The sequence below is a fragment of the Ictalurus furcatus genome, chromosome 21, assembly GCF_023375685.1.
Source record: "Ictalurus furcatus strain D&B chromosome 21, Billie_1.0, whole genome shotgun sequence".
In the NCBI taxonomy this organism is placed as follows: Eukaryota; Metazoa; Chordata; class Actinopteri; order Siluriformes; family Ictaluridae; genus Ictalurus; species Ictalurus furcatus.
The window spans coordinates 11884379-11910868 of NC_071275.1; the positions used below are offsets into that span (position 1 = coordinate 11884379).

General features: G+C 34.9%; 2 protein-coding genes across 9 annotated transcripts in view; one reads left to right on the forward strand and one right to left on the reverse strand.

The window, feature by feature from the left end:
• faim2b (Fas apoptotic inhibitory molecule 2b) lies at nt 1-9087 on the forward strand. Of its 4 annotated transcripts, none has more exons than XR_008388881.1 (13): nt 1-1645; nt 2742-2805; nt 3508-3584; nt 4020-4084; nt 4272-4325; nt 4425-4475; nt 5020-5059; nt 5167-5204; nt 5283-5370; nt 6592-6687; nt 6993-7046; nt 7331-7498; nt 8374-8478. XR_008388881.1 is itself a non-coding variant. In XM_053653199.1 (12 exons), the coding sequence occupies exons 1-12, from the start codon at nt 1631-1633 to the stop codon at nt 8521-8523; spliced, it is 792 nt and encodes a 263-aa protein (XP_053509174.1). In that variant the 5' UTR covers nt 1-1630; the 3' UTR covers nt 8524-9087. The 4 variants fall into 4 exon arrangements, 1 of the variants encoding a protein (XP_053509174.1); XR_008388883.1 differs by having other exon boundaries at nt 7369-7498; XR_008388882.1 differs by having other exon boundaries at nt 7412-7498.
• A 2276-nt stretch (nt 9088-11363) lies between these two features.
• rbms2a (RNA binding motif, single stranded interacting protein 2a) overlaps nt 11364-26490 on the reverse strand; it is a 32983-nt gene continuing 17856 nt past the window's right edge. For 2 of the 5 annotated variants that reach the window (XM_053653193.1, XM_053653192.1), the window contains exons 3-15: nt 22045-22103; nt 21478-21569; nt 20543-20700; nt 19415-19494; nt 18173-18282; nt 17756-17799; nt 17410-17503; nt 16990-17040; nt 16860-16910; nt 15055-15165; nt 14690-14779; nt 14511-14598; nt 11364-13801 (exon numbers count right to left, since the gene is read on the reverse strand). In XM_053653193.1, coding sequence (XP_053509168.1) covers nt 14518-14598; nt 14690-14779; nt 15055-15165; nt 16860-16910; nt 16990-17040; nt 17410-17503; nt 17756-17799; nt 18173-18282; nt 19415-19494; nt 20543-20700; nt 21478-21569; nt 22045-22103 — 1021 coding nt within the window. In that variant the 3' untranslated portion in view covers nt 11364-13801; nt 14511-14517. The remainder of the gene's footprint in view (nt 13802-14510; nt 14599-14689; nt 14780-15054; nt 15166-16859; nt 16911-16989; nt 17041-17409; nt 17504-17755; nt 17800-18172; nt 18283-19414; nt 19495-20542; nt 20701-21477; nt 21570-22044; nt 22104-26490) is intronic. The other 3 variants (XM_053653194.1, XM_053653196.1, XM_053653195.1) reach the window with 3 other exon arrangements.

Here is a 26490-nt window from a genome sequence, read left to right on the forward strand (position 1 = left end):
TCACTAAAAGAAGGTAGGATGCAACAATCATTTTTATTTATAACAGAAAAGTATTTAGACATTTTCTGATAATACAATTTTATATATTGTGTAAGTTAAGAATGTAATCTTTAACTGAGATAGGGTGGTGGGGGTGCTTGACAGTTGTCAAACACTAGAAAGGGGTGCACGCTCCAAAGATTTTGGCAACCACTGATCTACAGGAAAGTAGCACCAGTTCTATTACACTTAGTTGAAGACTGCTCTCTACAGGCCGAGTTACACCACAGTTTAGTGTAAATTTCTGAAATATCTGTTTGCAGTGTGTTTAATTGAAGTGTGTTTATATTAGTGTTAATTTGATTATTATGGCAGACATCAAAAGACAGACAGACAGACAGACAGGTTGAATCAAAACCAAACAAAACTAAACACAAGGAACTCTGAGAAACTAAACAGCTTGAAAATGAAGGGGAACTATTTTAAGTTAGCAAGTTTAATTTAAGTTTAATTATAAGTTAGTGCTTTACAAATACAGAGAAAAGAGGTTTTAATTCTTTAAATGAGAAGTGTGAAGATAATTAGCTGCCATGACAACTGAAAAACACAAACAAACAAGCAAGCAAAAAAGTAGAGGGAAAAGTAAAGCATAGAGAACATTCAAAGGGACAAAAACATGTTGGTAATCAAACTTCAGATAAAACATGTAGAACCCTACAACAGAGGGTTTCCCTATAGTAGAACTGGTTTAGAGTAGACCCTTTTAGAAGGGTAAGAACCCTTAACAATGCAATGAACCTTTAAAGAACCCATCAAATACAGAGACAGTTACATGTTAAACTTCTGACAGGTTCTAGATATTTAGAAGAAAATAACGAGCAATAATCTGGAGTTTGTATCACACACTGAGCCAGTCGCAAAAGGATTCATTGAATAATTAAGGGTTCTTTAAAAAAACAGTTGTCCCCAATTAGGTAAAACTTGTCTAGCATTTACCATTTAGCTAAACTCTCTCTTTTTTTTTTTTCATGGGTAGAATCCTTTAAGGATTTTAAAATCTCTTAATTATCCAAAGTACCATTAAAAAGAACACCTGTGGAACCTTTTTTTTTTTAGGAGTGTATGTATTAACTGTGTAGATGTATGTGGTCCTCAAAATTATTGCTCTTTTTTTTTTCTTAATACCTAGAACCTGTGAGGAATTTAAAGTTTAGTTATCTTGGCACTTGACACACTCTTGGTACAATCCGTTCATGTGGAGAGTCAAATTCATGAACAAAAAATAAGGACTTTTCTGGATCTTTCTGCAGATGATCTCATCATCTCTGTTCTGTTCTTAGTTCATCCTCCTCATGTACTTTAGTGGTTCTTAAGTAATATAGTCAGAAGATTAATTCAAAACTCCCCACTTTTTTGGTTAAAGTGGTACATTCTTGTCAGTTGTTAATGCAGTTGGAATGTACTACTGACCCTCCACATAGGGGGGGGACTGTCCATGAGGGATTATTGTAGTAGGATTGTATAAAAGTCTGAGTTAATCTGGCAGTACAGACTGAATGGTCTGAGACCACACGCTGGATTATGGATAAATAAAACTCATAGCAAAATAAATGAATTTTTTTTTGTAAAAGGAAAAATCAACAAAGGAAACATGACACAGAAAAAGGTAAAACTCATTTTTGCTAATATATCTTCAAATACAGATTTTCTAATCAAAATATTATAGAATGTGAAAAATGTCAGCTTTGCTATAATAGAAAGCTATAAATGTTGAGAAAGGAACAAAAATGTATAATTTAACGAAATGTTGATTTTACTACTCATACTTATTGTTTTGTTTGTTTCTTTATGTACCAAAATGTGCAAAGTTTTATCAGGTTAACGCTGAGAAAAATGAAGTAGTTTCGACCTCATAGAACAAAATACTGTACAGAGATGTGCAGAAATCAAACCTGGTCGGTTTCTACTGTTTTAAAAGCATAATCCTGTTTTTTCTAAATATATTTGATAAATATGTGAGGGTATATCAGAATTATTATAATAAGATCTGAGTAATAACCAGACTGCAGTGTGAACAGACTGAACAATGTGGAAAATATTATATTTATTGTTTTGTTTATATTCAGTAGGATATGATGCAGAGACTGTACTGAGATTAATAGTCTAAGAGCTGAATAAAAGGAAATATTATGGGGCAGAACATGACCTAATTTAAATGAAATTAATTTAATAGGTGATGATTGTTCTGGAAGTTATTTTATTTTATCAAGACACTTATTTTGATAAAAGTACAGCATCAGATTTTAAATAGTTTACAGTTAAAGTGTTTGTGCATTTAAATAAGTGTGTTATAAATTATTAGAACTTTACATTTATACATTGTTAGAAATGTATGCTTAATAAATGATTAGAACTTTACACTTAATAAATGATTAGAACTTTACAGTTAATAAATTATAAGAACTTTACAGTTAATAAATTCTCAGAATGTTACACTTGTACATTGTTAGAACTTTACAATTGCACATTGTTAGAACTTTACACTTAATAAAGTAGCAAAATTGTATGTTTACACATGGTGGACATTTACACTTACATAGTGTTAGAACTTTACATTAAATAAATTATTAGACTTTTAGTTATACATTGTTAAAACGTTTACGTAACTACAAGTTATTTGAACTTTACATTTAATAAATTATTAGAACTGTACACTTGTACATTATTAGAAGTTATAAGATATTTATTTATTTATTTTAAAGGTATCACCCGCAGTCACGACTGTAGCTGGAAATTTGCCTCCAAGCTACGAAGAGGCCAACGCGGGTAAGAAACTTCTACTACAATTCTAATTCTAATCCATCCATATATCCAGTTTCTGTACCACTTATCCTACACAGGGTCATAGGTTCTAATGCTAATTATTTCTATTATAGTTTTTGCTATTATTGGATCAAATAACTATTAAAAAAGCCACTGAAAATGATTATTTCTGAACCTGATCAATGTTTATACTTTAAAAAAAATGTGAAATAAATGAATGAATGTGAAATTTAAAAACTTGTTATTAATAATTCCACAAAATTTCTATAACAGAGTGTTCCGGTTCATCATATAACTATAACATTATATGCATTCAACTCTATGCATCAATCTTCTGTTAATAATTAAAATCATTATTGATGAGAGCTGATATTAAAATAGCATCTGCTAAGTAAATGGGAAAAAAATCGTATTAGTTCTATTTTTTTCCTTTTTGTTTTTCTATTAATGATTTGTAATGAGTTTATTTTTCCTTTGCCCACAACTTTTATGCAAATTTTTCAAGAATGCCTTATTTAAAAGAGATTTTTTTTCTGCTTTTTAATAAATCCATCAAATGAAATTAACTGTTCATTTTTTTTTTATAACAAGGAAAGTACTGTATGGAGTTATACAATTCAAAAGGAATTGCAAGGACTGTAGTGCTGAAATAAATTAAAATAAATTGTAAACATAATAATTAAATATGCTTGCTCTTATCTGCAGGATGTCCTGGTTACTGTTACAATGATGGCGCATTTCTGTGGGACGATAAAAACATCAGACGTGTTTTCATGCAAAAGGTACCGATTATTATAAAGATATTATGACTGGGGGAAATAAAATAAATAATATGATAATAAAAAATGTTTGATTTTTCACATTTGTTCTTTCTTTCTGTTTATTTTAAAATAATTTTATAGAAATACATCCACTAAATAATATAACCATCTTCATAGATTCCTTAGAAATATAACCTTCTTCATTTGATATATTTGATTAAATTTCAATTAAATTAAATTTATTAAATATATTTTAATAAAAAATTTTTTGCATGTTTATTTTCTGCTTTAATGAGAACTGATTCATTCTAAGTAAATTTCAGCTCTGTGGATCACTTTCACAATACTGGACATAATAACAGCTATTTCAATAAAATTATATTTTTAACACTAGACATTGTGAACAATTGAGTTCATGTTTTTTTGGGGTTTTTTTTACATTTATTTATTTTTCAGGTTTATTCGATTCTGATGCTGCAGCTGTTTGTCACTCTGTCTATTGTGTCTCTATTCACCTTTTAGTGAGTAACCGCTGTATTTAATTATGCTTTTAATTTGTTTTATTTTTATTCATTCTTTTGTCTTATCATCATTAACATTGACATTGTTTATAATAACATCAGAGATTTAAATCATGAACATAAATCATGTGTGAAAGTCGAACTGTTCATTGCTTTTAAATGAAATGAACTTTGTTGTTTAATGTAGTGAACCGGTGAGGTTTTATATTCAGACTCATCCTGGGCTTTACTCCACAACCAGGTAATAAACAACGTTAAACTGAATTACTATACAACAATTCATAATAATGTTAAAAATGACATTTTGTACATATTTATATGTTTATATATATTTTTGCAGCCTCCTGTTTCTTGTCACCTATTTGATGTTGGCTTGCTGTGGAGATTTAAGGTAAATCTTATTATACAACAACAACAGCAACAACAACAACAACAGCAACAACAACAACAACAGCAATAATAATGATAATAATAATAATAATAATAATAATAATAATGTTTTTACAGAGATCCCTATTTCGATTTAAAATACAATATAACCTGCACAATTTAAATCTGCAAAAAGAACTAATATAATTGAACTCTTATATGTTAGAAGTAGCTTTTTTCAGACAAAAGTTAAAGAGGTTTTAAAAAATTATTCCATATTAAATCTAGCATTATCATAATATTTTATATGCTATATAAATATATCATAAAATTTTAACCACTGAGTATTGAGTGTGTTCGAAATATTAAACAAAAGCATTTTTTATTCTAAAATGTAAAAAAAAATTTTTTAATCCAATTCTATAATGTATAAATTATTTAATAATCTGGTGCCTAATTTGCATATTTGAATATATTTTAAAATAAAAGTGATCAAACCTTGTACATCAACACAAGATTTGATCATTTTTCAACAACACGGAGTGTATATTTTATGTGTGTTTCAGGAGGCAGTTTCCCTGGAATCTCATTCTGCTCTCTGTCTTTGTGAGTATCTGTAAACAACGATCAGAGCATCATGTTTACAATGATTTTCTGTTTGTTCCTGTTTAGTTTTTGCTTTGTTTGATTTTTTTTCTTCGTTTCTTCTGAAGACACTCTGCATGGCTTTCATGCTGGGTTTTGTTTCCAGGTAAATTTCTATTTATTCATGAAGTAATAATGATATTAGTATAATAATGATACTAGAGCGTTCTGTCGGTCTTTACAGCTACTACAACACAAGGTCAGTGATTGTGTGTCTCGGCATCACGGCTGTGGTGTGTGTGTGCGTCACCGTCTTCAGCTTTCACACGAAGGTGAGTCAGTAATGCGTACGAATATTTACTAGCGAAACTCTTTAATTCTAGTCATTTATTTTACAAACTAACACTAGAAATATCGCTCTAACTGCAGAGACGGATTTTGTGTGGGTGAATATATTTTTGAAATGTCACTGGGAGACATCTTAAATAAGGAGTGGACATGTCATATTTTTTGTTGTTTTTTTCACTATCCTGACACACTGTACCAGCGTAGGAGTTCAGCAAGAAAAATACACAAACGTCAAGAAATTATTACAGCTCAGTCTTCCCTTGCAAGGAGCATTCCTTTAGCTTTTAGTCACTTATGTGACACATACGTTATTGACATAATAAAATGTTTAAATGTTGCAATTCTTAACCTACCCACCTTATTCCTGAAGCTAACCCCGGAGACACCGTAATGGGTGAAACGTCCGGTATCTATTCCGGAAGTTAGAGTAGTAGCGATCTTTTACTTTGTTTTGTTCCTCGTTAGTTTTGAATACATGCTGTAGTATAATTGTTTGGATTGTAAAAATGTCATTAAAGGGTTTTGAGAGAACTTGTGCCATTCGCTGCTGCACTAACAATCAGGCTAAGCTAAACCAATGGCAGAAACAGGAGTGTTATGAATACAAGCACATTTATACACCAACATTTTCACCGTCTGCAAAAGGAGGACGAACATAGCTGAAGAATCTTAAAGAAACTTAAAGAACACCTCCAAAAACTCTGTATGTGTGATCATTTCACTTATTAGCATAACCGCTAACTTTGCGGATGCCGACCAGATGACAATTAACCGGAAGTCACGCCCATTGTCTGTGCAAGGAATCACGGGAAGCAGGAATAAGGTAGATAAATCTGGAATAAAAATATGTAGCGTGGTGAAGGCTCAGGGTTGCAGAAGATTCAATATGTCTGCAGTAATTTGAAATACATCGTTTTTACTACAAGCGCTACTTGAGTGTTAACAGCGCCTCCTGGTGGCAGATATTCACCCTTTAATAAAATAGAATATGAATCGGAATAATAATAATAATATGGGTTGTAGGTTTGTTCATTTTATATTAATTAAGTCAAAAGAAAAAGTACAAGCCCTGCCCCCGACTCCATCCATAACCCTGCCCCGACCCTAAACTTAATATTTATAGCTTTTTATTACAAACTTGCAAGTGACACCATGTTAAAAACATCTTTTTTAGGGTTTTATTCAGCATAACTTGTTCTCTACAGGTGGACATCACATCGTTCCAGGGCCTTCTGCTGAACCTCTGCCTGCTGCTGCTGGTCTGCACTCTCGTCCTGGGATTGGTCGTCCCCTTTGGATTTGTAAGTCTAAAAATAAAACTAGGCCACAACATGTAAATTCCATTGAGCTTGCACACACACACACACACACACACACACGTGCTGCAGTCTTCATACAGAAAACAACTTACACTAACAATCACAACATGCTTTACACATTCAGTACACGGATCTTTATTTTTTAAAAAAGAAGAAAGATAGTGTGGGTGGTGAGACAGGTACAGAGACAGGTATATACTGTATATGTACTAAATGATCCAGGTGTGTGAGTGTGGTCAGTGAGACAGGTACAGATAGATGACAGGTGTGTGTTCCTTTCACCGCAGGTTCCGTGGTTACACACACTCTACGGGATTTTAGGCGCCGTCACTTTCACCATGGTGAGAAATAAACAACCTATGTGTTAAGTGTTACATAATCAGTGTTTATTGTGTGTGTGTGTGTGTGTGTGTGTGTGTGTGTGTGTGTGTGTGTGCCTGCCTATCCTTCTATAAGTATATCTGTGGTCTATCTGTATAGCTGTAAATATACCTGTCTGTCTGTCTGTCTGTATATTTACCTGTCTGTCTACCTATAACTTTCTGTCTGTCTGTATATTTAGTGGATTGTTATCTCTATATCTATCTGTATACCTATGGATTTTAAAAGTTTACACCATCTTCAGCTGTGTAACAGACGCCTGCAGGTTTTGTGCCAAAATAGATTGGTATTTAGAGCGATCCATGATTCCCTCTATCCTGAGTAGAACCCCAGTCCCATCTGAACAGAAGCAGAACCAAAGCATGATGCTGCCACCACCATGCTTCACCGTGGGTATGGTGTTCTCTGGATGGTAAGCTGTCTTATTTTTGTGCTAAGCACATTTTTTAGAATTATGTCCATTATGATTGAGACCTTGGTCTTCTCAGACCAGAACACATTTTGCCACATGATTTGGGGTGAACTTTTTTAATGAGAAAGGGTTTCCGTCCCCCCCACCCCACCCCATACCCCTGAAGAAAACGTCATGTAGGGAGTGACCAGTACTCGCCAGATGTTCCTGCATCTGCTTTAGTGTTGCTGTAAGTCCCTCAGCAGCCTCCCTGATGAATTTTCTTCAGGTCCTTGTGTCAGTTTTTTTGAGGGACATCCTGTTCTTGGTGATGTCACCGCGGAGCTCCATCTTCTCCACTTGTTGATGATGGCCTTCACGGTGTTCCATGGTACATCTAATGTTGAGGAACTGTTTCTGCACCCCTCTCCTGATCGAGATCTTTCCATAGACAGATACTGTGTAAGCTCTTTGGCTTCAGCAGTCGGATGAAATCGAGATGTGAAACACCTGGTACAGAAACAGCTGGTCTTTATTCGGGGTTCATCAGAACCACTTCAGTGATGACAGCTGTATGATCATTACTTTAGAACACAAGACTGAATGTGATCGCTTCATTCCGAGAACAGTCACATGACCCATTATACAAGGGTGTGCATACTTTTTTCTTTTCTCCCTAAAAAGTTTACTTAATGTTGGTCTCTGTATCACATTAAAGATGGAGGAAGATCTGAGATGATTTATCTGGTTGGATTTTTTAAATTTCCAAAAACCTGCAGCTTTAACAGGGGTGTGTAAACTTTTTATATCCACTGTGAATAAGTACCTGTCTGTCTGAATGTAATGAAACTTTATTATTTGTGTGTGTGTGTGTGTGTGTGTGTGTGTGTGTGTAGTTTTTGGCGTTTGATACTCAGCTGTTGATGGGGAACAGACAGTACGCTGTGAGTCCTGAGGAGTACGTCTTCGCTGCTCTCACTCTCTACCTCGACATTGTTTATATTTTCACTCACATTTTACAGCTGTTTGGTGACAGCAACGAATAAATCAAATAAAAAAATTAATCAAACACGACAAATTCCATTAAACCATATCCACTTGTACCTTAATGTCACTTTTAACGCTTTTTAATCAGATTCCCTCGATAACCAAACTGCACTTTGTCCTCCATGTTTGTTTTTCTCACTCCACGTGCAACCTGATTGGCCGAGAAAAACTTGCTGGATGTCACGTGGCACGTTTTTGAACAGGTGAACTTTTTGGTAGTTGCAGAAGAAACTCTTTCCTTCCACGATTTAGTTTCTCATCGCAACAAGAGGACGAATCATAGCGATCGTGCTGCTAATGAACACTGTGTGCTCAGTAACTACTAGCATAACTAAAGACTAGCATGTTAGCTTTAGATAATGTGATATTAGCTCGTTCATGTTAATCACAAAAACAGCCGTTGTTAATTGGTGAATTTACCCACAAGGCGTTGCTGCACTCAAGCGTTCCCTTTTCAATGTATGATGAAAGTCAGAGTTACTTTATATCATTATATCCATTTAATGTTATTTCTGGATTTAGAAATAAAGTTCTTTATTTTATATTTATCAGTAACGTGATTCTCGCTGATTCTTTCACCATATTGTTTAAATCCTCATTATTGTTTGTGGATTTATTTATTTTTGTGCAGAATTCTGTGGACGCTAACATTTACAAAGCAGTAATGTAAATGCTGATTTTTTTTATACATTAGAAAATGAGCTTTTACTGTAAACTTATGAAGAATTTATGTGGCCTTTTATCTGAAACAACTTTATTTTAATGCAGCTTCGCTATTTTATGCATAATGCTTATATTTATTTTCTTCTTCTTCTTTTTTATTGTGTTTGGATTATAATGTTCCCAACAAAACCATCTAATGTGAATACAGTTTTTAAATATAATACAAAAATGAACATATATCTATCTATCTATCTATCTATCTATCTATCTATCTATATATATATATATATATATATATATATATATATATATATATATGTAATGTTATAATGTTTGTGAGTTCAAACAAATTTGAATAAAAGTAATGATAAAAATCACTTGTTTTGTTTTTTATGTTTATATACACTACACGTTTACAGGTAAAGAACACAGCATATTACAACAATTAAAAACATTTTTATTTAAAAAAGAGAAAAAATCAACAGACAAAATTAAAAAAGAAAAGTAAAACCGAAAAAAAGAAAGAAGGTTTTTTTTTTCCATCAACAAATAAAAAACAAAATTGAAAAAGTCAGCTGTGGCACAGGAAGACACACGAACATCAGAGCAAACCGAAATATCAAAACTCTTCTGATAACTGTACAAAATGTGTAATATTATAAATAAGAAATATGTTTCTTTTTCTTAACAAAAAAAAAAAAGGCAGTTCAAGAGACGAGCCAAACTTTCGCTCGATAAACACAATGACGAGTCAAACCTGGAGAATTTATGGACGGCTAAAAAAAGTTCGTTTCTAAAATCTCCTCAACCCAATACAACTAAGCTGAAGAGATTTATGGATTTATGCTACGAGAATTCATCAGAGATTTCACAGAAATTGCATACTTGTAATCAAAAATCAAACATCGTAATGCTAATGTTATCTTTATGCTAACTGTAGCTAGTTTTAATATGCGAGCGATTCCTATGTTTAAAAAAAACAACAATTTTTTTCCTATTTATAGTTATAAACATAAGGCTTGCTATTAGCATGGTGGTATAGCAGACAGTCTGGCCTGTAAACACACTGTTTTTTGTTTTTTTTGTTTCCGAGGCACATTTTGCAGGTTTGTCCCGGTCAATGTGGCTTTTTATCTCCTGAACTGCTCGACTCTCCTGTTATAGCAGCCAAGTGTTTTGAAACTATGAAATAAACTTTACGAGGCAAGAAGAGAAAAGAAAATAGTGTGAGCTTTTGTCTTTATACTGAAAAAAAAAAAACCTTGCTCTGAATCTACATCTCAAAGCTGTCTTGTTTTCTTTCTGTTTAACTTCCTGCTTTTTAAAATCGTAATTAAATGTGGGCGTGGTCAGGAAGTTAAAAATCCACAGTTAAAAGTAAAATCAGGTCGAAAGAAAATAAAAGGCCTTGACGACGTTACGGAGACAACAGACTCGAATGATTTATTGTATATGTTTTGTTTTTCATTTTATTTTATTTCATTAATATTATTTTATTTTATATTCTATTAGTTTAGCGTAAATTATGAGAATTACTTTCATTATTTAGACCAAATGATGAAAGCGAATGGGACATGGCTCAAGATCAAAAATTTAAGAATGCTACAAGTATTATCTTTTGTTAAATAGATGGAAAAGAACTGCATTTTAAATAAATGGCTGAATTTTGTGCAAATATGACCTACAAACAAAGCCTTATTTATTTTTCTATCATTTACTTATCTCAAATTTAAATGAAAAAGTCAACATTTCTTAGTGAAAACCATAAATAACATCTAATATATATATATATATATATATATATATATATATATATATATATATATATATATATATATATATATATATGAACAACACTGTAGTGTAACACATCATTTCATAGTTTCAAAACATGTATTTTGGATTTGTAGTGAAAGTTGATAAGCTCTTTTTAACTAAAAAAAAATATCTATATTTCATGATTAAAACCCATATTTGTTTCCTTCATGAGGTGAACTGCAAGTTTTTAACCTGTGAAATATGTTTTTTAACAACAACAACAACAACAACAACAACAAAAAGACAGGAAAAAAGTTAAAGTTAAAAAAGTGGAATTTGGTTTAAAGTGGAGTTCTGGTTTAACGTGATCAGAACTCAATTTTCCAAAAAGATTTTAGGGTCAAAGGAACAACCAAAATAACCTTTAGCTTTAATGAAATAATGAATAAAATAATGAAACGTATTAAACAAATTTAATTAGCTCTCAATATCCACATTGTCCTAAATTTTTTTATTCCCAGTGGCTGAAGAATCGTATTTATTACCCATAATGCACTGAGTGTGTTTTAACAGAGAGAAATAGCAGCGGCTACAAACATAACGTTGAGACGAGTGTGTAATAAAATGAAGTATAAATTAGCTAGCATCCGAGCGTGCTGACTTATACAGAGCGCTAATCTTACACGCTAACCTCTAATTAGCTTATTAGCTGGCTATTAATTAGCTGCAATAGCGCACTCAGTCCAGGAACACAGTCTCACACCACAAACTTCCGTTACTCAGTTTAGAGAAAAAATCTAAAATTGATTTTATCGTATGCTAGCATTCGGAACGCGGCCGTAATTACTCATCTATTTCCCGTTGTTCAATAGAAAAAAAATTGACGACTAAAACTTATTAGCAGATGGCTTTGTTGGCTTTGTTATCTTTGGTAGCTAAAATTATAAATAAAATGTGTACAGTATGATAAAAAATTAGCTCATTATTTTTTAAAAAAAGCTCAAATATTTCAGGATTAGCGCCACGCAACAGTATTATAACACTACAGACTTCGTTCTGCCCTGAACTTCATTCTCAACCAATTATAAATAAAAATTTTAAAGTTTTAATTAACATTATACCGATGTTAACGTTGAGATTTGGCAAATTTACAGAACTTTAAATTAGCGCTCATTTATTTATTTGTTGATATATTTTTAAAGAAGCTCGTTGATATTTACATTCATAAACTTTAAAGAATTTCTGTATATCGTACTGCGGTCCTAGTTTATATATATATATATATATATATATATATATATATATATATATATAAATAAAATAAGCCCTTATTTTGTTTTCAGACGTCATGATGAAGGTCGTTGATCGTCATCGAATTAAAATTTTTAAGGGAATTTTTTTATGTGTGAGGAAAAGTGAAAGGAAATTTTGGTGACAAAAACAAAAACAGAAAAAACAAACACTGCCCTCAAAAATCCTTCCCTACAGCTACGTAATTTCTATTCTCTATTAGAATTATTTTGAAATTGGACATTACAGAGAAACAAAAGAAACATGCACATGAGAGAAAAATCAATACAAAACACAAAATGCAAAAACAAAAGAGCAGCAAAAAAAAAAAATCTCATCCTTTCAAGGAGATTTTAATCTCCTTTTCCTGTGATTTCATTAATTCAAGAATTAACCCAGCACCAACAAAACTTTAGACTTAAAAAAAATTCTAAAAGATTTCTCTAATGCACACAAATAATTTCAAAATCACCGGAGGAGGCTGTTTTTTTAATGTTTTTTTTTACCCTAAGCATTTTAACGTCACGGTGTTTCACATGGATGTGACGCGGCTTGTTGTAATACTATGAAGGTGATGTGAAGGACATTTAAACTTTTCTCAGGAATTTGGGCTTTTTTATTGTCATAAAACCACTTAAAGTCACTTCTTCAGTCAGTAAAACTTTTTAAAAAATTCTTTCTTTTTTGTTTTTTTTTTCTTTAATATTGAGGAATAAAGGAATAAAGCCAAATAAAAAAATAAAAAACTTTAAAAAATCTATTTCTGGAAATGCCACGCCGTCGTGTCACGAATAAATAACACAATAATGATTGTCTGTTGCAGTTCTAAAAAAAATAAATAAAATGAAGATATTAAAATTATATAATCGTTATTACTTTTTACTTTTTTTTACAAAGAAGAAGTGACTTTAAACGGTTCACTTGTAGCAAAAAATATAAATTTAAATTTTAAAACAACAAATAAAATATAATGCATTGTTCATGTATCAGTACAAAAATATCTCAAACTGCTGCTGAAAAACAAAAGAACACAAATAGAAAATAAAAACTTGCATATTTTACAAAAAAAATGAAAAAACAATAATAAAGACACGTGGTGGTGTAACGTTTTCTCTTTATCTCAGCTTCTCAAAAACGATTTAGTAAAAAAGAAGAATGTGCTCTTACGAACACATGAAGCTAACACGCGTCTTTCTTTAACCTTTTAGGAATTATTATTATTATTATTATTATTATTATTATTGTTATTATTGTTTTTACGTTTTATTTCTTTTGTTATCAAAATAGAAGAAAGCTCCTTCTCTGAAATCTCCCACCTTTGGCTGATCGACTCTCCAAGAGTGAAAGACGACTGATGTCCGTTTTTAATTTCTACTCTACAATAAAAAGACCTGTTGCTTTGTTCATCCGTGTATTTATCCGTGTTTTTATCCGCGTTTTTATCCGTGTTTTTATCTGTGTCTCTGGTTCTGCACATCAGCGAGAAAGTTAATCACCTCACAGAGACACCGCCGTTACCCACGGCAACAAGCCACCACATCACACCGCCGCATCGCATCTCACATCCTGTAGAGATAAAGAAAACTCAACACTACATACAGGAGATAAAAACATGTGGACAGACAGACAGGCAGACAAACAGGCAGACAGAGAGAAATGTGGACAGACAGACATGCAGAGAGAAATATGGACAGGCAGACAGTAAGACAGACGGACAGGCAGGCAGACAGATGAGCAAGCAGGCAGACAGCGAGACAGACAGGCAGAGAGAACTGTGAAAAGACAGACAGGCAGACAGGCAGACAGACAGCGAGACAGCGAGACAGGCAAAGAGCAGACAGACGGATGGGCAGGTAGACAGACATCGAGACAGACAGAAAGAAAGGTGTGTGGGCAGACAGACAGACAGACAGACAGACAGATAGGCATGTAGATAGACCGTGAGACAGACAGAAAGAAATGTGGGTGGGCAGACAAACAGTGAGACAGGCAGACATGCAGACAGACAGTGAGACAGACAGACAGAAAGAAATGTGGGTGGGCAGACAGTCAGTGAGATAGGCAGACAGACAGTGAGACAGACAGACAGACAGAAAGAAATGTGGGTGGGCAGACAGTCAGTGATACAGACAGACAAAAAGAAATGTGAGTGGGCAGACAGTCAGTGAGACAGGCAGACAGACAGACAGACAGTGAGACAGACAGACAGACAGTAAGACAGGCAGACAGACAGTGAGATAGGCAGACAGTCAGTGAGACAGACTGACAGGTGTACCTCAGCTTCACTTGCTGTGTTGGTACGTGTAGTTGGTGTGATCTGTAGCAGGTTCTATGGGGACTTGTTGCTGGTTTCCGCTGTTCTCCTGAGGATGATGTAAAACCAGTTAGAACTCAAACAGCGTCACGGAACTGAAAATGAATTCTAATTCATTCTACACTGATGTAGACCTTCACCTGTCTCACCTCTACAGAGATACTGGAGGGAGGCACGGGGGTGTACTGGGGGATGTAGGTCCCTTGCATAGTCGTATTCGCAGGCATGTACTGTGATCACACACACACACATACACACACACACACACACACATACACACACACACACAAACGAGAGATTTATTTTCTAAATGTTTTCCTTAAAACATTATCACACTCATTTATTCCACTCGTCTTTTCCCTCTTCCTCTTCATCTTCATTTTCTTACTAGAATATATAGCATCTGGGACAGAGCTGTGATTTTCTGAAGAAGGAGAGAGCGTGAGAGAGAGAGAGAGAGTGAGAGAGAGAGAGAGAGATAAATGATGGAGAGAGGGATGAGTACCGTTCCAGCGCTTCCCAGTGAGAGGTGACTGAGCTGCTGGGTTAAAGGACTCATCAGAGAGGTGGGTTGGATGGACATCGTGTGGTCCATAGCTGGGGTTAAAACTGTCCCCTAAAGACAAAACAAAGGAAAAAACATACACAAATCTATCTCTACAGAATGTTATTTTACGTAAAACTACGAGAAAAAACCCGAACACTCACGTCTGAAACCAATCAGAACTGTGTGAATGATGTCACGTGGTCAGTATGCTCTGCCACACAGTTCTGGATTGTGATTGGTCAGAAGGTCACAGATTTATATTAAAGCGCTAATTCTAATACGTTATCATTTCTATAGCAACAGCTCATTCACGGGACGAAGTTTTATTAAAGTAAGGAGACGTTTATGTAACATGTATGGAAGGAGTCTCCATTGTCAGCGCTGTGTAACAGTCAGCAGTAGAGCTGTAGCTGTAAGTTTTCCCACATCTTCAGCACAGAGGAGCTTATACTTTACTGTTTCTCACTAACACAACAAAACTGCTGGGGTTTTTTGTCTTATTAACTTAGAGCAAAAACAGGGCCGGTTGACGAAACAAAACTAGCTGTGAGAACAGAACTAGCTGTGAGAACTAGCTGTGAGAACAGAACTAGCTGTGAGAACAGAACTAGCTGTGAGAACAGAACTAGCTGTTAGAACTAGCTGTGAGAACAGAAATAGCTGTGAGAACTAGCTGTGAGATATAGCTGTGAGAACTAGCTGTGAGAACTAGCTGTGAGAACAGAACTAGCTGTGAGAACTAGCTGTGAGAACTAGCTGTGAGAACAGAACTAGCTGTGAGAACAGAACTAGCTGTGAGAACAGAACTAGCTGTTAGAACTAGCTGTGAGAACAGAAATAGCTGTGAGAACTAGCTGTGAGAAATAGCTGTGAGAACTAGCTGTGAGAACAGAACTAGCTGTGAGAACTAGCTGTGAGAACTAGCTGTGAGAACAGAACTAGCTGTGAGAACTGAACTAGCTGTTAGAACTAGCTGTGAGAACAGAAATAGCTGTGAGAACTAGCTGTGAGAAATAGCTGTGAGAACTAGCTGTGAGAACAGAACTAGCTGTGAGAACTAGCTGTGAGAACTAGCTGTGAGAACAGAACTAGCTGTGAGAACAGAACTAGCTGTTAGAACTAGCTGTGAGAACAGAAATAGCTGTGAGAACTAGCTGTGAGAAATAGCTGTGAGAACTAGCTGTGAGAACAGAACTAGCTGTGAGAACTAGCTGTGAGAACTAGCTGTGAGAACAGAACTAGCTGTGAGAACAGAACTAGCTGTTAGAACTAGCTGTGAGAACAGAAATAGCTGTGAGAACTAGCTGTGAGAAATAGCTGTGAGAACTAGCTGTGAGAACTAGCTGTGAGAACAGAACTAGCTGTGAGAACTAGCTGTGAGAACAGAACTAGCTGTGAGTACAGAACTAGCTGTTAGAACTAGCTGTGAGAACAAAACTAGCTGTGAGAACAGAACTAGCTGTTAGAACTAGCTGTGAGAACAGAAATAGCTGTGAGAACTAGCTGTTAGAACTAGCTGTGAGAACAGAACTAGCTGTGAGAACAGAGCTAGCTTGGTTTAAGTAAGAACTGTCATCATTGGTAAATGGCTGTGGTACAAGAGGAATAAAACACTCTGGGACATGCTGTTATAGAACTTCTGGGTGGTAACAGTAATTCTGCTTCATCACTCCACTCAGTATTTTAGGTAATAAATTTATCAAATTAAAAACAGTTCTCTGGATTTTGGACGTGACTGTACGGAGATTTCTGTGCATACTCACTGTGGGCTGCATGAGGTATGACTGGTGGTGCATCCATGATGGACTGTGAACCTGCGAATGTAATCACATATATATTACATACATCTAATACATGTATCATGTGTGTATACTATATTTACACTCTGCTTACTGTATATAGAATCCACTGAGCTGCTGTGAAAGATTCAGAATCGTCAGACAGCTGGGGTGGTGGGGTGATATGACAGAAATATCATATCACGATACTTGAAAACATTTCTACAATACCCGATATGCATCGTAAAATACGGGCTTTGCTAACCGAGTAGTGTGGTGTAGTGTGACAGCAAAAAAAAAAACAACAAAACAAAGAAAAAGATATCACAATATCTGCAATTTCACAGAAAAGTGTATTGTAACGTAATTTATCACAATATCCGTATTTGATCATCATATTGCCAAACCCTGCACCGAAAATTCCGGGCATGACATTATTATTCTTCGCTGAACACAGATCATGTGCTTGTTGTAGAAAATAAACACTTCTGTGCTGGGTTGCGATTTATTTCATTTTTACCCCCTCATCGCTGACCTGGTATGACGGTACTTGAGAAGTCATGTAGGGAGACAGAGACGTCGGGGCGATCATTCTGTTCGGGGCGATGCTGTACGGAGACGAATAAAACCTGCAAACCACACAAACGGTTCAAATATCAATACTGTGACATTTTATAAATCAGTCGATTAGACAAAATATGGTTTTGTTCTTTAAGCGCGTGCAGTACTAACTGCGGCCACTATGTGTCATAAAGATCAAATGCTTTACCCGTAACACTGGCTGGAAAATTATGATGTTATTATTACTTATTTAATTCAGTAAATAAAGCTCGTTTTAATTGATCATTTCTTTTACAGAGTGATAATGCCATGTTACTCACCCGTTCTGTAAGGCTGTCGGGTCATACGTTAGCGTCATTCCTCCCTGAAATTACAAAAAAAAGCCAACACATTTTACATTTTAATATTCAAAGTCAAATCCTTCAGTTTCTATCAACAGAACAACTCATGCAAGACAAATAATATGTGCTTCAACTAGTTTTATTTATTACTATACTCTACTATACTACAGACTATAGAATGTATGTATACTGTATACTATACTACACCATACTATAGACTGTAGATTAAATACTGCGTACTATACTGTATTATATATACACTATATGTACACTATCTACTATACTATATAATGGATACTTCATAGCATGCAATAGATATAGTACATATAGAATAGAATAGAATACCGTAGATAATACTATGTTATAGACATTGCTAGAATTTTCCTTTAACGTTACCGTGTCAGTGTCTCTGACCCAGGGCCGGCCATTCTGCAGGTATTTCCCCTGATTCTGTCTCTTCTTCTGTCCTCCGTCAGCAAACTTACATAACAACGGCTCAGTCGGCACTAAAATACAAAACAGCGTGAGTCCAAAATACTCACTCCGCCATCAAAGAATCTCAAAGACTCATTACTGCAAAAAGACACGCTCTTCACTAAATAAAAGCCTGTAGAAAGTGAAATTGTGTGTGTGTGTGTGACAGCGAGAGAGAGCGAGAGAGAGAGATCAGTGCTGATGACTGAGACATAACTTGTACAGAAACATCAGTCTGCGCTACTATACTGCACTATGCTTATACTGTACTCGATTTACACATAATTTTATAGATTATGAAGTAAAATGTATACTATACACTATACTATACTACACTACAGATTATGAAGTAGAATGTATACTGTACACTATACACTATATTGTACTACACTATAAATTATGAAGTAGAATGTATACTGTACACTATACTACACTATAGATTATGAAGTAGAATGTATACTGTACACTATACTACACTATAGATTATGAAGTAGAATGTATACCGTACACTATACTACACTACACTATAGATTATGAAGTAGAATGTATACTGTACACTATACTATACTATAAATTATTAAGTAGAATGTATACCGTACACTATACTACACTATAAATTATGAAGTAGAATGTATACTGTACACTATACTACACTATAGATTATGAAGTAGAATGTATACTGTACACTATACTACACTACACTATAGATTATGAAGTAGAATGTATACTGTACACTATACTACACTATAGATTATGAAGTAGAATGTATACTGTACACTATACTACACTACACTATAGATTATGAAGTAGAATGTATACTGTACACTATACTATACTATAAATTATTAAGTAGAATGTATACCGTACACTATACTACACTATAAATTATGAAGTAGAATGTATACTGTACACTATACTACACTATAGATTATGAAGTAGAATGTATACTGTACACTATACTACACTACACTATAGATTATGAAGTAGAATGTATACTGTACACTATACTACACTACACTATAGATTTACACCAAGCTGCCACTGTTGGTATCTTGAGCAAGGCCTTTAACCATCAACGGCTCAGCTGTATAAAATGAGATGTAAGTACTGTAATGTAAGTCACTCACTCGTCATTCTCTCGCTCGCTCTCTCTCTCTCACTCACCTGGCACTCCTGGTGGAGTTTTAATATATTTTCCATTAAAATGTTGAATAATGGCTTCACATTTCTCTGTGGATTCCATCCTGCAAAACACAAAATGTTCTTAGTCAATAAATAAAGACATCAGTTCAGGAAACAGATTTATTAAAGCAGAGCAACTAGTGAAAAGTCCAAATACAGAAGTAAATGTTGTATCCAAAAAATCTATTTTAACTTGCTAAGTATTTCTGAGGTAAATAAATAATTGTTTAAACTGCATTGAACAACCTTTGGGTTTTAGAAAAGTGCTACAAAAAATAAACCTATTATTATCTTATCAGTGATTGTTTTGTTTTATATATTGTTTATTGTATATTGTATATTGTTTATTGTATATTGTATACTGGTGATTTTTTTACTCTCTATATATGCACAAATTGCAGACTACAACTCCCACAGTCCTCGGCCTGAGACTTCCTGTCAAGTTCCTACTCAGTCACAGTCACCTGATTACCAATAACACTCATCTGTATGTAATCACACATACGCTGTCTTTAAACAGCCTGCACTCTCACCTTTACTGCTTTTTCCAAGCTTCAGGTTTCGGCCTGTAGTTATTTATTTATTTGTTTATTTATTTATTTGTTTGTTTGCTACACATCTTTTTATAAAACCAATGAAAGTATGCTTGAGTATCACAGGTGTTTCTTAACGTGAATTAATTGGAATATTGGTCTGATGAGGTGTAAAATGCAAAGCTGGACTTTTTATTCATATGTATCTTCTCTAAAGGCCACTTCCCAAAGACTAGCACAAACAAAAACAAACAAAGACACAAAAAGGTGAAGAAGTGAAAAGGTTTTAAGCTGAATCTCAGGGGAGAAGAAAGAAAAACACTTCATATATCACACTTGTACACTTTTTCACTTTTAAAAGGAAACGCTCAACTTCCTGAACATTCTGCTGAAACTGAAAGTTACGATTTTGTTTTGTAAACATTCGTAACTGACACTGAGGTGTATATAAATAACTTTAAACTGGACATTTTGTTATAAAGTGGCTCAGGCGTGAAAGCGATCGCCCTCTAGTGGCTTGAAAGAATAAAGAGTAAACAGGAAGTACGTGATGAGTAAACAGGAAGTGAGGTTTTACCTGGCGAATCCGACTCCTCTGCTGGTCCCGTTGGCGTCTCGGAGGATCCGTGTGGAAATCACCTGACCGAAAGATTTCAGCATGGACTCCAGCTCCTGCTCATCCATCGACACGGGCAGGTTGGAGATGTACAGGTTAGTCGGGTCCTGCTCCTGTTGCTGAAAACAGCACGGGACAAAAACATTAAACTTGTGGCATTAATATACCATTTTATTCAAATCATTTCAAAACTAACAGGCATGATTCAAGCTTAGTGGCTCATTGACAAATAAATTCAAATTAAATACAAAATTTGTAATAATTTTTAAAAATAAAAATAAAGTAAATAAATAAGAATCTGTCCATAAAACAACAAGAACGCCGAAGTTAGACTGTTAGAATAAAGAAAGGATATACAAAAAGTGAAAATGTAAAGTATAAAGACGAGGAAAAGCACAGTAAAGGAAGGACAGGAAGATGGATGGGGAAAAAAAGAACATAAAAGAAGAATAAAAAATGGTGTGGAAAAAGAAAAGGGAGGATTCTTTTCTTTCCTTTTTCCTCTACACCTTCAAACATACTCGTCCGGTTTTCCTGTATTACTGAACGAATGAAACAAATAAAAATAAAAGAGGGACAGAAACAAAACAACCAGAGCATAGAAATGAAAAGGAACAAAGTCAATAAATAAATAAATAAATAAATAAATAAATAAATAAACAAACAAACAAACAGACCAGAATTTAAACTGGTACAAAAAAGGTAAAGTTTACAGACAGGGAAAAGTACAAAAAAGATAAAGGTACACAAGATGAATGAAAAAAGTACAAAAGGAAGAAGAAAAAGGGATACTACTCTGTTTTATTTTTACTCACTTTTTATACAGAGACTTGTGTGTGAGATTTATATTATTATTATTATTATTATTATTATTATTATTAATTATTTAGACTTACTTTGGCCATCTGTGCTTGGATGCCGGTGGACTTTAGAGCTGTTACAGCTTTCTGAGCCGCTGCAGGACTGTCAAAGTCAACAAAGCCATAGCCTACACACATATACACACACACACACACACACACGAAAATACTTTAAGAGAGACTTTATCTGTATATTTAAGTTCATTTCTATGAAAGTTAAACAACAATTTTTGGCTTTAACTCTACAGTATTTATAGTCGCAGTATTTATACACCAGTGCCAGTAATCCATAAACGTGAAACAGCACGTGAAACGTTTTTAACACGTTTCTGTTTCACTGTAACACAATATATTCTTTATTAGAAACTCGTTCAATCTGCAATAAAAATTCATTATAATAAAAGTTTTATGTGAATCAGCAAAGTCAGGTTTTTCCTTCGACTACTCTGAACTGTGATCATTATTTATAATTATAATTATAATAATAATATATGATCATTATGATGAATATAAAGTAATAATATTCATGACTGTGCTGATTATTTTTATTATTACAATAATGTATTTATATGAATATTATTTTTATGTGTTGAAGTCTCTTACCTTTGCACTTGTTGGTCGTTTTGTCCAGGATGGCTTTGGTGGATACGATCTTCCCGTACCTTAAAAAAAAATACAGAATGGTCAAATACACACACACACACACACACACTGTGTGCCTTTGATGTCCCCATATACCCTCCCTTACATTTTCCTCCGTGTGTGTGTACTCTACGAGTGTGATCTCATTGCTGTTGTTTTTCTGCAGGTTGAAACATCACCCCAGGGACAAAAACAATTTGTTCCGGACTTTTCCCTTCTCCAGCTGTCTCTGTCGCCTAAAAATATCCACTGAAGTGTAATTTAAATTCTCATTGTTTCACTCCATTCTTTTATTTTTTATGAAATTGTGTGTTTTAGTGCAAGGATTTAATGCATGTCAGTGTTTAGTGTTTATTATTTACATAAAAATCTTAAACATTTTTAAACTTTTAAAAATGTTTGTAGAGGTATAACTTTAACCACGCCAAGTGTTTTATTCCTCTTCCACCACAGCAGTTTACCGACGATTACACTCTTTTAAATTACAATACAACACATCATACACCGTTACAGCTTCACCTCTGACTGTTACACAGCGCTGACACTGGAGACTCCGTCCATCAGTGTAACATAAACATCTCCTTACAGAAATGTCACCACATCATTCATCCATATCACACTTCTCTTCTAATCTATTCATCAGTGGAGCGTGCGCTGTACACGTCCCTGTGAACGAGCCGTTACTATAGAAACAATAACGTATCAGAACGAGTGCATTAATATAAACCTGCACTACTGTCAGAGCTGCTGTTACAGAGAACTATTCACCACCTTCTGACCAATCACAGTCCAGAACGAAAAACAGTAAATAATTCCACCTATTTTTTTTAAAGTTTAGTTCTAAACTTTACATACAGGGAGGACGGATACACGCTCTGTGTGTGTGTGTGTGTGTGTGTGTGTGTGTTCATTCTGCACTGAAGTGAACTTTCCCTCATTTGCTTTGACGTAAACCCGACACTGCTCCAGTAACCAGGCCGTGAAACTCGATCCCTCTGTCCTTCTCTTTCTCTTTTCCTCCCTCCATCCTTTACTTGTCCTCTGGGTCCTAAAGCACTGCAGTTTTCAGCCGAGTGAACACTACACCACTTTTAAAATCTCAGGCTCTCTGAGCCGGTCACACAGCACCACTTTAATGATACATACTCAGTAGTTTGGTGCTGTGTGTGTGTGTGTGTGTGTGTGTGTGTGTGTACACACTACACCATCACTCACACACTTCACCATCTTTCACCCAGATACAGTTTCCCCTCTGAAACACACCTGATCCCCAAATCTCACTCTCTCGCCAAAATAAAGGCGAAAAATGTGGATCATGTGACTTTGTGACTGTTTTTTACAGAAACAGGAGAAAAGAGAAATAAGGGAGAACTCTGTGAAGGTTGTTTTTGGAGACGCAGCAGTGAGGATCGTCTGTTCTGCAAACAGAACCGGAGCTACGGTGGAGAGAAACGTAGCTGTTTTAATTGTGTGTGTGTGTGTGTGTGTGTGTGAGAGTGGGGTCCGGGTTTGACACGACAAATAACTTCTTATAGAAGCGATGTTATTATTTTGTCCTCGCTCGCTCTCACATGCTAACAGACGCATGATAAACTGGATTCAGGAATCTGCTGCGTGTGACAGGAGACAAGTCTGATTTCCTCTCGCACTCTCAGTGGCTGTTTCTCAAAATTAAACCCAGAACCAAAGCATCAAAAACTGGAACTAAACCAAGAACCTCTAGGGCCTAAATTTAGCTCCTGGAGGTTTCTGTAAAATTTTCCCTTCTGATACAGTTCTCACAACTGAAACTAACCAAGTCTTAAAGACTGGAACTAAATCAAGAACTAAAGTCTTAAAGACTGGAACTAAACCAAGAAATAGGTCCCGATACATATTTTTTATATTAATCATAAAAGTCTCTGATTCTGAATATTTTATTTAAAGCAGAGTTGACTTTAATACCTCTTTTTTCCCGGTTCGTAGTTCCTAATAAAAATGTGCCTTTATTGCGTGTGTTTACAGAACCTGGAACTTGTTCCTGTGTTTAATGTCACATATTTCAGTTTATACTCCCAGGGTCCTGGCTCAACGACATGTCACGTAAAAGCACGACTCGAACAGAACGGACTTTAATTCTGTAACTGACGCTCTAAATTTAATTTCTATAGTTCCCACTACAAAGTGCATTTTTGGCCGTTTCCTTTTATGGTTTATACGCAACATAATTAATGTCAGAAAGGCACGAGCTAGCAAAACCGACATGCCTATTAAACACAATTCTTAAACTCGGCTTAGCATGTTAGTGCGCCGCAGAAATGTCAGGTTTTCATTCAACAGAATCTTCATTCTGCTTAATGCTAGAACTTCAATCCTACAAGTAACACACAGGAACTGTAGACTTTTTTTTTACACGCGAACGTTAATACGTGCATAACGTATCTTCTATAATTAACACAGAGACTTTTATATTTTTGGCATTCTGATTTTTGGAGCAATAATACTGGAGAAGTCCCGCCCCTTCACTGACCTTTTCTCATTCCTGTCTGTCTCGACACGGGGTGTGTGTGTGTGTGTGTGTGTGTGTGTGTGTGTTGGCTATACCTGTGGATTATTCACTGAAGCAGAAAATTCTATTTTAAGTTACAGTTTCAGCAGAATGTATGCAGGTATAAACAAATAAACAAACGACTGACTTTAAACACTGATATAATGTCTTATATAATAATTATATTAGATCTTACACCTCACCACAGTGCTCTGGAGATCTGGACCCTGATTGGTCAAAAGGTGTTGAGTAGTTTTCTATAACAGCAGCTCTGAGAGTGGTGCAGGTTTATATTAATGCACTCGCTCTAAAACATTATCATTAAAACACTCAAGGACGTGCTGTTATAGGAAAATAATCAACTTCGGGGCTGTAACCGTGTGTGTGTGTGTGTGTGTGTGTGTGTGTGTACAAACTTGCTGCTGACCCACATGATCAACTCCACTGAAGAATCACATGTTTTTATTCACCACATAATCACGTTCTCCTTCTGACATCACCCCCCTGTCTTTCCCACAGTGGTACACTCCATTTTCCAGTCGAGCAGATAAATAACATTTCACTACAAATACTGCGTCCGTTTATTATTAACAGAACGTCCGTTCAGAACTCTAAACTTCATCTCCATTTTAGCATTTCACCGGCACTGAAGTGATTGTTAAATAATTATCCTTACTTTATAAGTCGATTTGTTTATAACGTGATCACTAGAGATGTTCGTTTTGTTTTTCACTTAAAAACAGTTTGAAACAGAAACCTGAATGCGTTTTCTTCCAAAACGTTTATTTACAAATGAAACCGTAAATTTCTTTACTATGGCTTTGTCTTTATCCATCAGGAATTGATCGTCTTACAGAAAGTTGGCATACGGATGTGTTTGCTGATGAGATGTTCAGCACAGATGAACAGAACGCAATACGACCGAAGACATGAGATAACAAGGTAAGAAAGAGAACTTCTGATTTCTAATAATTAACCAATAACCGATTACAGCAATAACCCTAACTCTATCTCTCTGTATGCTCTATCAGGAAATAACATGTTATACCACTTTTTAATGCCTTTTAATTTAACAAACATCAAAAATATGTTTCATCAGTCCCTCCAGGATTGTGAGATGGCAAGAATTAATGCAAAAATCAAGGAAACGCTGCAATATTCGGAGGAGCTGCAATTTTTTTTTAAATTACAACAGATTTCCCGCAGATTCGGGCCGAGACGTGTCATGTGACGTCATCCAGAGGCATGTTCAGTCGAAGCCATCTTCCATTCACGTGCATCGAACACAAGTACAGCTACAAGCTCTCATTTACCAACAAACATCACTGCGAAAGAGCGCGTAGAACTATTTCGTGCGACTGCGAATTCACCGAGTTGAGCAGTTTTCTACAAAAAAGCACAAAAATCTCCACAAGAAAAAAGCCGCAGCAAAATCGAGTGTTTTGGCCGCAACGATCACAAAAAAATAACAAACCTCCCAAAATCCTGTACAGACTGATTAGCAAACTTGAGTGACCTTTAAAAAATAATAATAATAAACACCTGATAACTTTCTCTTAAAAACATTAACGATGAATGCTAGGTGAATGTATGTCATTCTTTAATAAATAAATTGTAATCGTTGGTAAATTCTTAGGAATAAAGATAAACTCGAGGAATAAAGATAAGATCGTGGCTCCGTTTCGTAATCTCTCTTGTTTGCTAAAGGGCCACATTCAGGAAAACAAAATAGGGCTAAATAAAGTGAACCAAAAAACAAACAAACAAACAAACAGCTTTAAAGAGTTCAGAGAGCACAGCCCTGTGTGTAGCAGCTTCAGTTTCCTGTGTAGATTTTCACTGCAGCAGTAGATACGATATTTAAAAACTGTTACTGTTTT